Source organism: Dreissena polymorpha, chromosome 6 (genome assembly GCF_020536995.1).
Source record: "Dreissena polymorpha isolate Duluth1 chromosome 6, UMN_Dpol_1.0, whole genome shotgun sequence".
Lineage (NCBI taxonomy): Eukaryota > Metazoa > Mollusca > Bivalvia > Myida > Dreissenidae > Dreissena > Dreissena polymorpha.
The window spans coordinates 86990236-87002318 of NC_068360.1; the positions used below are offsets into that span (position 1 = coordinate 86990236).

Genomic DNA, 12083 nt, shown 5'->3' on the forward strand with positions numbered 1-12083 from the left:
ATTTATTTTTAAATCTAAGCGGCGTTCTCATGAAGCTGCACATTTTGAGTGGTGGAAGTTCAAGGTAAAGGTCATCCTTCAAGGTCAAGGTCATCCTTCAAGGTCAAAGGTATTTTTTTTTTATTTCAAAGCGGCCTTCTCATGAAGCTGGACATTTTGAGTGGTCGAAGTTCAAGGTCAAGGTCATTGTTCAAGTTCAAGGTCATCCATCAAGGTCAAAGGTCAAACAAAATAATTTCAAAGCGGTGTTATCATGAAGCCGCACATTTTGAGTGATGGAAGTTCGAGGTCAAGGTCATCCTTCAAGGTCAAGGTCATCCTTCAAGGTCAAAGGTCAAAAAAAATAATTTCAAAGCGGCGTTCTCATAAAGCTGCACATTTTGAGTGGTGGAAGTTCAAGGTCAAGGTCATCCTTCAAGGTCAAAGGTAAAAAAAATTAATAAATCGAAGTGGCGCAAAAGTTTACGAACAGGTACAATGTCAGTGTAAAGCTCTGCTAGACCTTTACGATTACCCAAGTGATATTTCAACATGATAGCATTCAAATAATGGAAAAATGGTCTACACTACAGCTATGGGTGTACTGCATTGAAAACTAAATGTTGCCAATAAATTATAGAAGTTTCTGTATTTTACAGTATTGACATAAATTAAAAAACATGTACACCCAAAAATTAATTGATATATATTTTTCTTTTCTTTTTCTGGTTCATTCATAAAAAATTGAAGACTGACAAATATTTTCTTTTGCATTTGAAACATAGTCTTGTATGCATGTGATAGAATGTGATATTATTTGGAAGTCAGTAAGGTGTCTATTCAACTGTGTTCACATGTTTTTTCTACTGCAGCGGGAACTCCTCTTAGTTCTTCTTGAGAGCCGCGGTGTTCTGCTATGTCTGCCCAAAGACCAATGGACCACGGAGATCGAGGCCACCCACGCCTATGTTGTGAACAAACATCTGCCACGCTTGCCTTGTGTAGACCTGGTAGGCATCCCATGGGAAAGCAAAAGTTGACCATAGACATGTCAAAGTTTACCTATTGAGCTAGGCATGAGTCATAATGATTGGGGACATATTAAATTGACCATGGATGAGTCATATTGACCGTAGACATGATTAAATTGACCATGGCTGAGTCATAATGACCGTGAACATGATTAAATTGACAACAGCTGAGTCATAATGACCGAAGACATGATTAAATATACCATGGATGACACGGCTGAGTCTAAATTTATAGGCAAAAAAGGAATTCAACCTTGCTGTGGGAAAACAGGGTTTAAAGCATGTACTAAAAATGTTGTCCCAGATAAGCATGTGGTGTCTGCAAAGACTAATCAGGGAGGACACTTTCATTTTATATGGTATTTTTTATTTAAAAGAAGTCTCTTTTAAAAAGAAAATCCAGTTTTAATGGAAGATGTCTTCCTTGTTTAGCCTGTGTATACTGCACATGCTAAACTAAGATAACCTTGATTGACATGTATTTAGCCCAGTTCTCACTGAACATTTCTCGCCTTGTTGTTACAGGAGACATTTTGGCCAGAAGCAGTACCTGTGGGTGATTACGAGGTGGAGAGATATTTCACCTTTATGCCTGGTGTAGCCAATGCTTTCTTCCCCAGCGTCATAAGGTTACTGCAATTAAGTTTCATTTTGGATAAACGGGGTTTAATGCATGTGCATCAAGGGTCATCACAAATAAGCCTGTGTCCCATAAGTACTCACCTTTGTACATGATCTGGTAATTGAGTTCAATAATGATTATTTGTTTGCTATACGTATTTTTTTTAAATTAAATTAATAAAGGTATTATATCACTGGTTGGCACATGGTTTCCATTGTCAATGATGATGCATTCAGTAAGAAAATATGTTTAAGCGCCCAAGCCCTGCACTGGTAAACTGTGAACAGATTCTTGCTTTTATATATGGGGACTTGTTAAAAATGAATATGGACATGAAATTTCAGCTGTACCCAGGAGAGAAACATTATTATGGGGTCCTTTATTTATTGCAAGAAATTGATTTTATTTATTGCAAGGAATTGATTGACCACAGTTTGACATAAAACAATGTATCACAAGACACAACACACCAATTTGCTATAAACTCACACACTTTTGTAAAACTAGGGTTAAAGCCTTGGAGTTTAAACAGGTTGTTTGGAGGTCCAAAGCTCTTACTTAGCCATTGAATATTTACTTATATTATTTGCACTATTTACACCACACTAAACACATAAAATATAAAACATCATGGATTACCACTTCACTGCTATGAAGCAAAGTGAAAATGGCTATATGCTTATGCAACCAGCATACATGCAGAATAGCCTGCGAGTAAAATGCATTCTGTTCAGTTTTCATGTTGTTTGCTTCTCATCAGTACAGGGCTGGAAATGAAGCCTGGAAATGAAACTTGACTTTAGTAAGAAATGTTTTGATTGAATTTTATTAACTCGGCTGTTTTTGGAGAAAACCCGAGGTATTGTCATAGCCAGCTTGTCGTCCGGCGTCTGCTGTCCGCTATCCACGTTGTTCTAAAACCTTTACATTGGCTCCAAAATCAAAGTGCTTCCACCTACAACTTTGAAACTTCATATGTAGCTGCATCTTGACGGTTTCTTCACGCCACACCCATTTTTGGGTCACAAGGTCAAAGGTCAAGGTCACTGTTACCTCTAATATCAAACTTCTGACAAGCTTTCATTTATTCAAAACTGCACCATCAGCCGAGCGTTGGCACCCACTTTGCGGTGCTCTTGTTTTCTAAGTGACTACAAATGCCTCAAAGTGCATAACTGAGTGAAAAAGAAATAAAACATTAAAAGAGATTGTGCAGAGCTCCAAACCAAGCCAAGAACAAATTATTTAACATAATGTACAAAACAGACAAAATCAGGGATTATAAATTAAGTTAGGTTCTCTTTGTCAAAATGTTTCAATGATTGGTTCCCTTTTGGAGACTGCCTACAGCTTGGTCATGTGCTTATTCTGATGACTGGTTCCCTTTTAGAGACTACCTACATCTTGGTCATGTGCTTATTCTGATGACTGGTTTTCTTATAGGGACTGCCTACAGGTTGGTCATGTGCTTATTCTGATGACTGGTTCCCTTTTAGAGACTGCCTTCATCTTGGTCATGTGCTTATTCTGTTGACTGGTTTTCTTTTAAAGACTGTCTACAGCTTGGTCATCTGCTTATGGTTATATTACACTAATTCCGATTCCCATAGGGTCCCATTATAAAACTGACAACTTTCACAGCATTTTTCGTGCCTTTTCCACTTATCAATTTTTCCGAACCTGGTATCATTTTAAAGATGGATCTGTTTTCTTCCAATAATTGCAATCAAAAACATACCGTCTCGCAACTTCTAAGAAAGTAAATCGCTGTCGAATGAACCCACCGTAGAAAAACGTGTTTCGGAATCCTAATTTCGACGAAAGCCCCACACAATAGAAAACACACCCTCAAAAGTCCATCTTTTAAGTTAGCTTCCAATCCAAGGCATCAAAGTACTCCAGACACATACAGGATATTACAAATAACCACAAAAGACTTGTCTCACATTGTCAAATGGCTTATATTCAAGAAGAGAAAAGAAACTCTTTAGGAATAGGCACTACTTTCGAATGGACCACGGAGGGATACACAATGATTTAGTGTAATGTAACCTTTAAGGGAACTCAACTTTGTCCTATCTTTTTCAAACTTTCTCCACATGAGATTTGAACTATTTCCACCATGAATGTGCAATTTCAGTGCATGCGGATGGGGGTAAAGGCCTTAAAATGGCCATTTAAAGCGGTGACTAAATTGGCCGCAGTCAAGTCGGAATGCATGATTTTTAGTCTAAGTGACGACAGCTGATTTTGTGTCTCCAATTATTGTTACGCGTAACTTTTATGGCAAAAACTGGTATCATTGCATGCAAAAGTTACCAATATATCAGCAAAAGGCCCAATTAAATGTATTGATTGTGAATCAGAGTACTTTTCTTGATGAAAAAGGAGACTTTTTTTTATTTTAAGCACTTTTTTCACACAAAAAACTCACTGACAGCATATAAAATCATGTTTTTCAAGAAAATTATTATTAAAAGCTTCACTTACAATCTAAACATACACATTGCAATTAAAATAATTAATGCTATTATGATGAGAGGAATAATTTGCAGCTTTCAAGCCGATACAAGCCTGCTACCAAAAATTAACACTTAAAATGGCGCAAATCGCTCCTTCAACAGCTTACGACACAATGTGACATTTGTTGCTCATCCAGATAGTCTCTCTCATAAAAATATGTCCTGTTGGCTACATTTTGTTAAGTGTTCTCTTTAAAATCCAGTGTTGAAAGCTTAAGTTTTGCAAAAATGCCACAGTCCCCATGCAAAAAAGCATGTTTGCTAAGGAATTCCTGCCCGAGGGGCCACACTAATGTCGGGAAAGTCATTTGGGTGTGATTCCTCTGTAGTTCAGTGTACATTCATTTCACTACCTGGGGATGACTATCAGGATCAATTTTCCCAGCTTGGTGAAGTGTTGACCTTTCAGGATGTTGATGGATTGTCCACAAGCGCTGCACCACTGCGGCCTCGGTACCAGACAGGGAGTCGGATTGAGGTGTACACAAACCCGGAGTCAGGCAAGGATCATCCACACCTTTAATAAAATAAAATGTTAAGGCCCCTTAAACTGGCAATTATGTTCAACACTGAGATAAGGAAACACATAAAGGAGACATCATGCCTTTATCATTATTGACACGGCAAACTCGAGCAGCTGGGGACTCGGCTCTAAACAAAACAGGTATGCTCTATCAATCCGAGCAAGATGGCATGTCAGAGTTAAAAAGAGCAAACACACATACAAAAGAGATGTAAAGGAAATTAGAAATTAAATGCCAGAAGTAATTTCAAGTATTGATTTTTGTCTGCAAGGGTTGCTGTGGAAAATAGTGCTTAACGTATAGTTTGGCCTGTCGGGGTTCTGCTGGAAAGAACACATCAAAGTCATATCTGCCCGAGAACTGTATGCTTGAGATAACCATATCTGATGAAGTACTGCTTGAAGAATGCATTCTTAGTGTACTTGAACCAGATAGCATTGACAGCACAAGGCTTCAGACCCCCCAAAAGTGTGAGGCTTTCAATAGTGCTTACCTGATACCAGACCGCAATGCCCAAGACAATGACTTTCTCCCGGAACTGCACAGGCTGCATCCGCAGCACAATCCTTAAGCTCAATCATGGTCTGGCTGACTCTGAAATAGTGAAATCTGAATTTACAGATGCTCCTTTTTCTAAAGGTTATGAGTTTATTGCCTATCTTATTAAAAGCAATTACAATGACATGCTAAAGAAGACATGTGCATTTCTGAAAAGACATACAACTTCCCGATACTTGACTAGGAAAAGGCGCTATGGTCTTCACTCTGAAATTCATTACTCTAAGGGCTTAACAGAACCAAAGCCAGATCTTACAGCTAAATGGCCCCACCTACAGCTAAATATGCTTTATAGGTTGAAAATAAAGTTATTTGTCTGAAGAACTAGCGCTATTAACTCATCAGCTATGTTGCTCCACCCGCCGCAATTCTGTAACCCAGAATGAACCCACCGTAGAAAAACGTGTTTCGGAATCCTAATTTCGACAAAAGCCCCACACAATAGAAAACACACCCTCAAAAGTCCATCTTTTAAGTTAGCTTCCAATCCAAGGCATCAAAGTACTCCAGACACATACAGGATATTACAAATAACCACAAAAGACTTGTCTCACATTGTCAAATGGCTTATATTCAAGAAGAGAAAAGGAACTCTTTAGAAATAGGCACTACTTTCGAATGGACCACAGAGGGATACACAATGATTTAGTGTAATGTAACCTTATTCTGATGACTGGTTCCTTTTCAGAGACTGCCTGCAGCTTGGGGATGTGCGGTTACTATGGAAACAGGGCGTGGTTATCCAAAAGGGCCCTATCATGATCCTGCTTGAGATGCTTAACAACCTTGAAAGTGAGTGGCCCAAGTGCTGCACACTGTGTGCAATAGGAACTTAAAAATATTTGGTTTCTTTTTAGTTTACAAAAACTGTGTTGCATGGCTAGGTACTACTTTCCTAAAAATCAGCTTCAGGTGCGGAAATGATGTCTAAATATTATATTTTTTCAGTGCCCTAATACGGTTGTTGCAACTGTAAAGAGAGATGATCATGATTTTGGACAAAAATAATAATGTCAAAACAAATGTCATACTTTAAATAAAGAATGTATTTATTTTATTAAAACAAGTAAAATACCAAACATAACTTAGAAAAATCTTAAGAATATTGGGCCTTTTCCTGACAATCATCAATGAAAATAACGCTTTTTGTTGATAAATGTTTGAAGAAAGTGTTTATTACTTAAATTGCATAAACAAAACGCTTGCTATTTTGAAAAGCCTTAATGGTCTGGTGATAAAATAGCAAGCTTTCACTCCAAAGGCCCTGTGTTCAAATCCTGGCGAAGGAAATCTTTTTAGTAAACCTTTTTTTATGCCCCCCTTCGAAGAAGAGGGGGTATATTGTTTTGCACTTGTCGGTCGGTCTGTCGGTCCGTCCACCAGATGGTTTTCGGATGATAGCTCAAGAATGCTTACGCCTAGGATCATGAAATTCATAGGAACATTGATCATGACTGGCAGATGACCCCTATTGATTTTCAGGTCACTAGGTCAAATGTCAAGGTCACAGTGACTCGAAATAGTAAAATGGTTTCAGGATGATAACTCAAGAATGCTTACGCCTAGGATCATGAAACTTCATAGGTACATTGATAATGACTGGCAGATGACCCCTATTGATTTTCAGGTCACTAGGTCAAAGGTCAAGGTCACAACGACTCGAAACAGTAAAATGGTTTCCGGATGATAACTCAAGAATGCTTACGCCTAGGATCATAAAACTTCATAGGTACATTGATCATGACTGGCAGATGACCCCTATTGATTTTCAGGTCACTAGGTTAAGGTAACAGTGACAAAAAATGTATTCACACAATGGCTGCCTCTACAACTGACAGCCCATATGGGGGGCATGCATGTTTTACACACAACCCTTGTTCTTATTGTCATTATTATGCCCCCCTTCCAAGAAGAGGGGGTATATTGCTTTGCTCATGTCGGTCGGTCGGTCTGTCGGTCTGTCCACCAGGTGGTTGTCAGATGATAACTCAAGAACGCTTGGGCCTAGGATCATGAAACTTCATAGGTACATTGATCATGACTTGCAGATGACCCCTATTGATTTTGAGGTCACTAGGTCAAATGTCAAGGTCACGGTGACCCTAAATAGTAAAATGGTTTCCGGATGATAACTCAAGAACGCATTCTCCTAGGATCATGATACTTCATGGGTAGATTGATCATGACTCGCAGATGACCCCTATTGATATTGAGGTCACTAGGTCAAAGGTCAAGGTCACGGTGACCCGAAATAGTAAAATGGTTTCCGGATGATAACTCAAGAACGCATACGCCTAGGATCATGAAACTTCATGGGTAGATTGATCATGACTCGCAGATGACTCCTATTGATTTTGAGGTCACTAGGTCAAAGGTCAAGGTCACGGTGACCCGAAATAGTAAAATTGTTTTCGGATGATAACTCAAGAACGCATACGCCTAGGATCATGAAACTTCATAGGTAGATTGATCATGACTCGCAGATGACCCCTATTGATTTTGAGGTCAAAAGGTCAAAGGTCAAGGTCACAGTGACCCGAAATAATAAAATGATTTTCGGATGATAGCTCAAGAACGCTTTTGCCTAGGATCATGACACTTCATAGGTACATTGATCGTGACTCGCAGATGACCCCTATTGATTTTCAGGTGACTAGGTCAAAGGTCAAGGGCACAGTGACAAAAAACGTATTCACACAATGGCTGCCACTACAACGGACAGCCCATATGGGGGGCATGCATGTTTTACAAACAGCCCTTGTTTAAAAATGGGATCCACAAATTCCAAATTAAAGGTTTAAAAAAAAAATCATAAATAAATTACTATTAAATCTCAATATTCAGGTCATCTGCCATCAAGCTTTATTATGCCCCCCTTCGAAGAAGAGGGATATATTGCTTTGCTCATGTCGGTCAGTCGGTAGGTCGTTAGGTCGGTCGGTCGGTCCGTCCACCAGGTGGTTTCAGGATGATAACTCAAGAACGCTTGGGGCTAGGATCATGAAACTTCATAGGTACATTGATCATGACTCGCAGATGACCCCTATTGATTTTGAGGTCACTAGGTCAAAGGTCAAGGTCACAGGTGAAGGTCACAGTTACTGGAAATAGGCATTATAAGGGTTTAGCATGGTTCAAACAAGGGAAACAACTATGGTTTATGCATGTTCTTTTTATGCCCCCCTTCGAAGAAGAGGGGGTATATTGATTTGCTCATGTCGGTCGGTCGGTCGGTCTGTCGGTCTGTCTGTCATTCCGTCCATAAGGTGGTTGTCAGACGATAACTCAAGAACGCTTGGGCCTAGGATCATGAAACTTCATAGGTACATTGATCATGACTTGCAGATGACCCCTATTGATTTTGAGGTCACTAGGTCTAAGGTCAAGGTCACGGTGACCAGAAATAGTAAAATGGTTTTTGCATGATAACTCAAGAACGCATATGCCTAGGATCATGAAACTTCATGGGTTGATTGATCATGACTTGCAGATGACCCCTATTGATTTTGAGGTCACTTGGTCAAAGGTCAAGGTCACGGTGACCCGAAATAGTAAAATGGTTTCCGGATGATAACTCAAGAACACATACGCCTAGGATCATGAAACTTCATGGGTAGATTGATCATGACTCGCAGATGACCCCTATTGATTTTGAGGTCACTAGGTCAAAGGTCAAGGTCACGGTGACCCGAAATAGTAAAATGGTTTTCGGATGATAACTCAAGAACGCATACGCCTAGGATCATGAAACTTCATAGGTAGATTGATCATGACTTGCAGATAACCCCTATTGATTTTGAGGTCACAAGGTCAAAGGTCAAGGTCACGGTGACCCAAAATAGTAAAATGATTTTCGGATGATAACTCAAGAACGCTTTTGCCTAGGATCATGACACTTCATAGGTACATAGATCGTGACCCGCAGATGACCCCTATTGATTTTCAGGTCACTAGGTCAAAGGTCAAGGTCACAGTGACAAAATCGTATTCACACAATGGCTGCCACTACAACGGACAGCCCATATTTTTAAAATGTTCATTTATTAGTTAGGTTTGATTGTAAAGCATTTAATGAAATTGTATAGAATATTGAAATGTATTAACAAATTCTTTAACACAGCATATTTTACAGTCTTCTCAGACATATATTTTCTCTTTTAAAAATAACAGTTTTCAGATTAATGTTTTTACTGCCCTTAATCAAGCTAATGCAGACTTACTGCCTCATTTCAGACTATCCGACATTGTTTATTGGTGTTCGTCTGCTCAATTGCCCCCTGAAATCTCGAGACTCGAACCCGCTTATGGACATCCTGTTGGGAAACCTGCGTGTGTACAAGGCTGTTATAGAGGAACGCATTCTCCACTACAAGTTGTATGCACATGTGAGTTGCACTGACATATACTTTTTTAACCCTACTTTCATAGAATTGTGGTTGGGCTTTTAGATTTTTCCTTGTCAGTCCTTTCCTCTATTTGTCAGGTTTATTAATGTTTGCTGCTGAAATGGGACTGATTAAAAAAAATAGCTCAATTACTCTAGGGTTCTAGTTTACGGACAGCTCCATATAGCTTTCACATTTATGGCTATTTTAAGTACTTCTTCAATGCATCAATTAAGCCTCTCTTGTCCTGGCTGTAACTTTATCATAAATTGCACACTTTAAAGAGCAATTTTCCACAAATGTGTCTTGTTCTGACAAAACTGGGCATAATGCTTGTGCGTAAAGTGTCATCCCAGATTAGCCTGTGCAGTCTGCACAGGCTAATCAGGGTCGACACTTTCCGCTTAACTTGATTTTTGGTATGAAGGGACTTCCTTCAAACTAAAAATACCATAAAAGCGGAAAGTGTCGTCCCTGATTAGCCTGTGCTAATCTGGGACGACACTTTACGCACAAGCATTAAGCCCAGTTTTCTCAGAACAAGACACAAATGATCAGTTTGGTGAGAAATAGTTGCATGCAACAGCTTGCGACACCTCAAAGGTCAAGGTCACATAGAAGTCAAAGGTCAAATCAGAAAAATTTAAGTACTTTTATTTCCAGGATTGATCACCGTGGGTAGGTGATGGGATGCATGCTTCACCTATGGCTTATGCTGCATGCTTCACCTATGGCTTATGCTGCATGCTTCACCTATGGCTTATGCTGAAATGCTTTTAAGATAACATTAAAGTCCCATAAACACTCAAAATCAATTAATATTTATTAAAGTGTTTTGAAAAATGAAGTTAACACATAAACAAATCAGTGTTCCTTATAGCAATAGCCAAAATTACTACGTAAGATGTAGATGTAGTCTGGTAACATTTTTGAACGAAATTCAAATTGCTTGTTTCTATTTTTTGTATAAAAATATATTCCATTTTGAATTTACCCCAACAATATCTGAACATTTACAAGTGAACATGAGATTGGCTTCAAGCAGATGAGAACAACGTTGTGCTTTGACGCTGCCCAAAACCAATCTTGCCTTAGATTATAACTGCTCTAATATTGTAGCTGGAAATTCACATTGTATATATTGTCACAAAAAAAATAAAAACAAGCTTATTGTATTTGGTTAAATATTACCATACCACATCTAGTGTTTAAATTTTGGTTATTGTTATAAGGAGTACTGATTGTTTTTGGGGTTAACTTTATTTTATAAAATATTTTACGAAACAGACTTGGGAGAGTTTCAAATTCATTAACCTTAGGCTTTCGATGCAATCAAAATAAGTAAGTAGTTTTAAACTTAAGTAATGATCCGTGTTTTAGGAGACAATCCCCTGCTCCACCTGCCTGCCTTCCAAGAACCGCTACAAGACCGTGAACGCACGACAGGCCGAGGTGTTCATGGTGAGTGAGCAGTTCCTGGTAGCCCGTGCTGTTCAAGGTCGCGATGTCACCTGTGGCAACGACGGGTCGCAGATTGCCAGGGATGACCTTGGCAACAAGTGTAAGTGGAACAAACAGTCTTAATGTCCCTTATGCAATCATGCTTAACAGCCTTCAGTAAAAATTAAAACAAGTGGACGAGAAACAAAAATTTTAGGTTGGCTGTGGTTTATGGAGAATGATGTGGGTACCTATTGTAGTTATAACAACATAAAATAAAGTAATCATACAAATATCTTGTAACAAAAGAATCTTGGTCTTGGAAAATATGCATACAGGTTTAATTCATGTGTGTTAAGTGTTGTCTCAGATAAGACTGTGAAATCTGCACAGGCTAATAAGGGACAACACTTTCTTCATTAATGGTATTTTTTGTTTAAAGGAAGTCTCTTCATAGCAAAAAGTTTAGGTAGAAGGAGTGAACACTGCTCAGGCTAATCTGGGACAACACTTGCATTAAACCCCATTTTCTTAGAGCGAGGCTAAAATGTAAATGTAAATGAAGATGACCGGCCTTTGTAATACTATTGTAGCTGCAATTTATGGTGAATAGTTTGTTTACCTGTTGTGGCTATAGCAACATGAAACAATGAAGCAAACCAATATATGTTTTTTTATTTTTTATTGTAAAGAAATGTACAGTAATTAAATATATTTCGACAGAAAGTCTATCTATGTCAATACAAGGTTATTCTGTAGAATTGAATTATACTTGATCTTGTAAGTAATGATCTTCAAAGGCATAATGCTTTAAAATGATGTAAAGACAATCAAAAACATGCAGACAACTCTAAAATATAAAATAACTTAACAATTATCATAAAAATGAAAATCCAAATTCAATAGTAGTGGAAAGGTAGCCCTTATTAACTTGGTGATTGTTTGTTCAGGGAAAAATACTTACCCAGGTGTGGCAATATAATTCAGCAGATGTGAACAACACAAACTAAATATAGGACAAA

General features: G+C 38.5%; 1 protein-coding gene and 1 long non-coding RNA gene across 2 annotated transcripts in view; both read left to right on the forward strand.

Moving 5' to 3' along the window:
• The window catches only part of LOC127835872 (uncharacterized), a 385246-nt gene that overhangs the window by 351267 nt on the left and 21896 nt on the right, over positions 1-12083 (forward strand). Inside the window, exon 19 of the mRNA XM_052362297.1 lies at positions 11002-11182. Within this exon, the coding sequence (XP_052218257.1) occupies positions 11002-11182 (181 nt within the window). The remainder of the gene's footprint in view (positions 1-11001; positions 11183-12083) is intronic.
• LOC127836648 (uncharacterized) lies at positions 8174-9156 on the forward strand. Its single transcript, XR_008028855.1, has 2 exons — positions 8174-8617; positions 8763-9156. It is a non-coding gene; the product is annotated as an uncharacterized LOC127836648 (long non-coding RNA).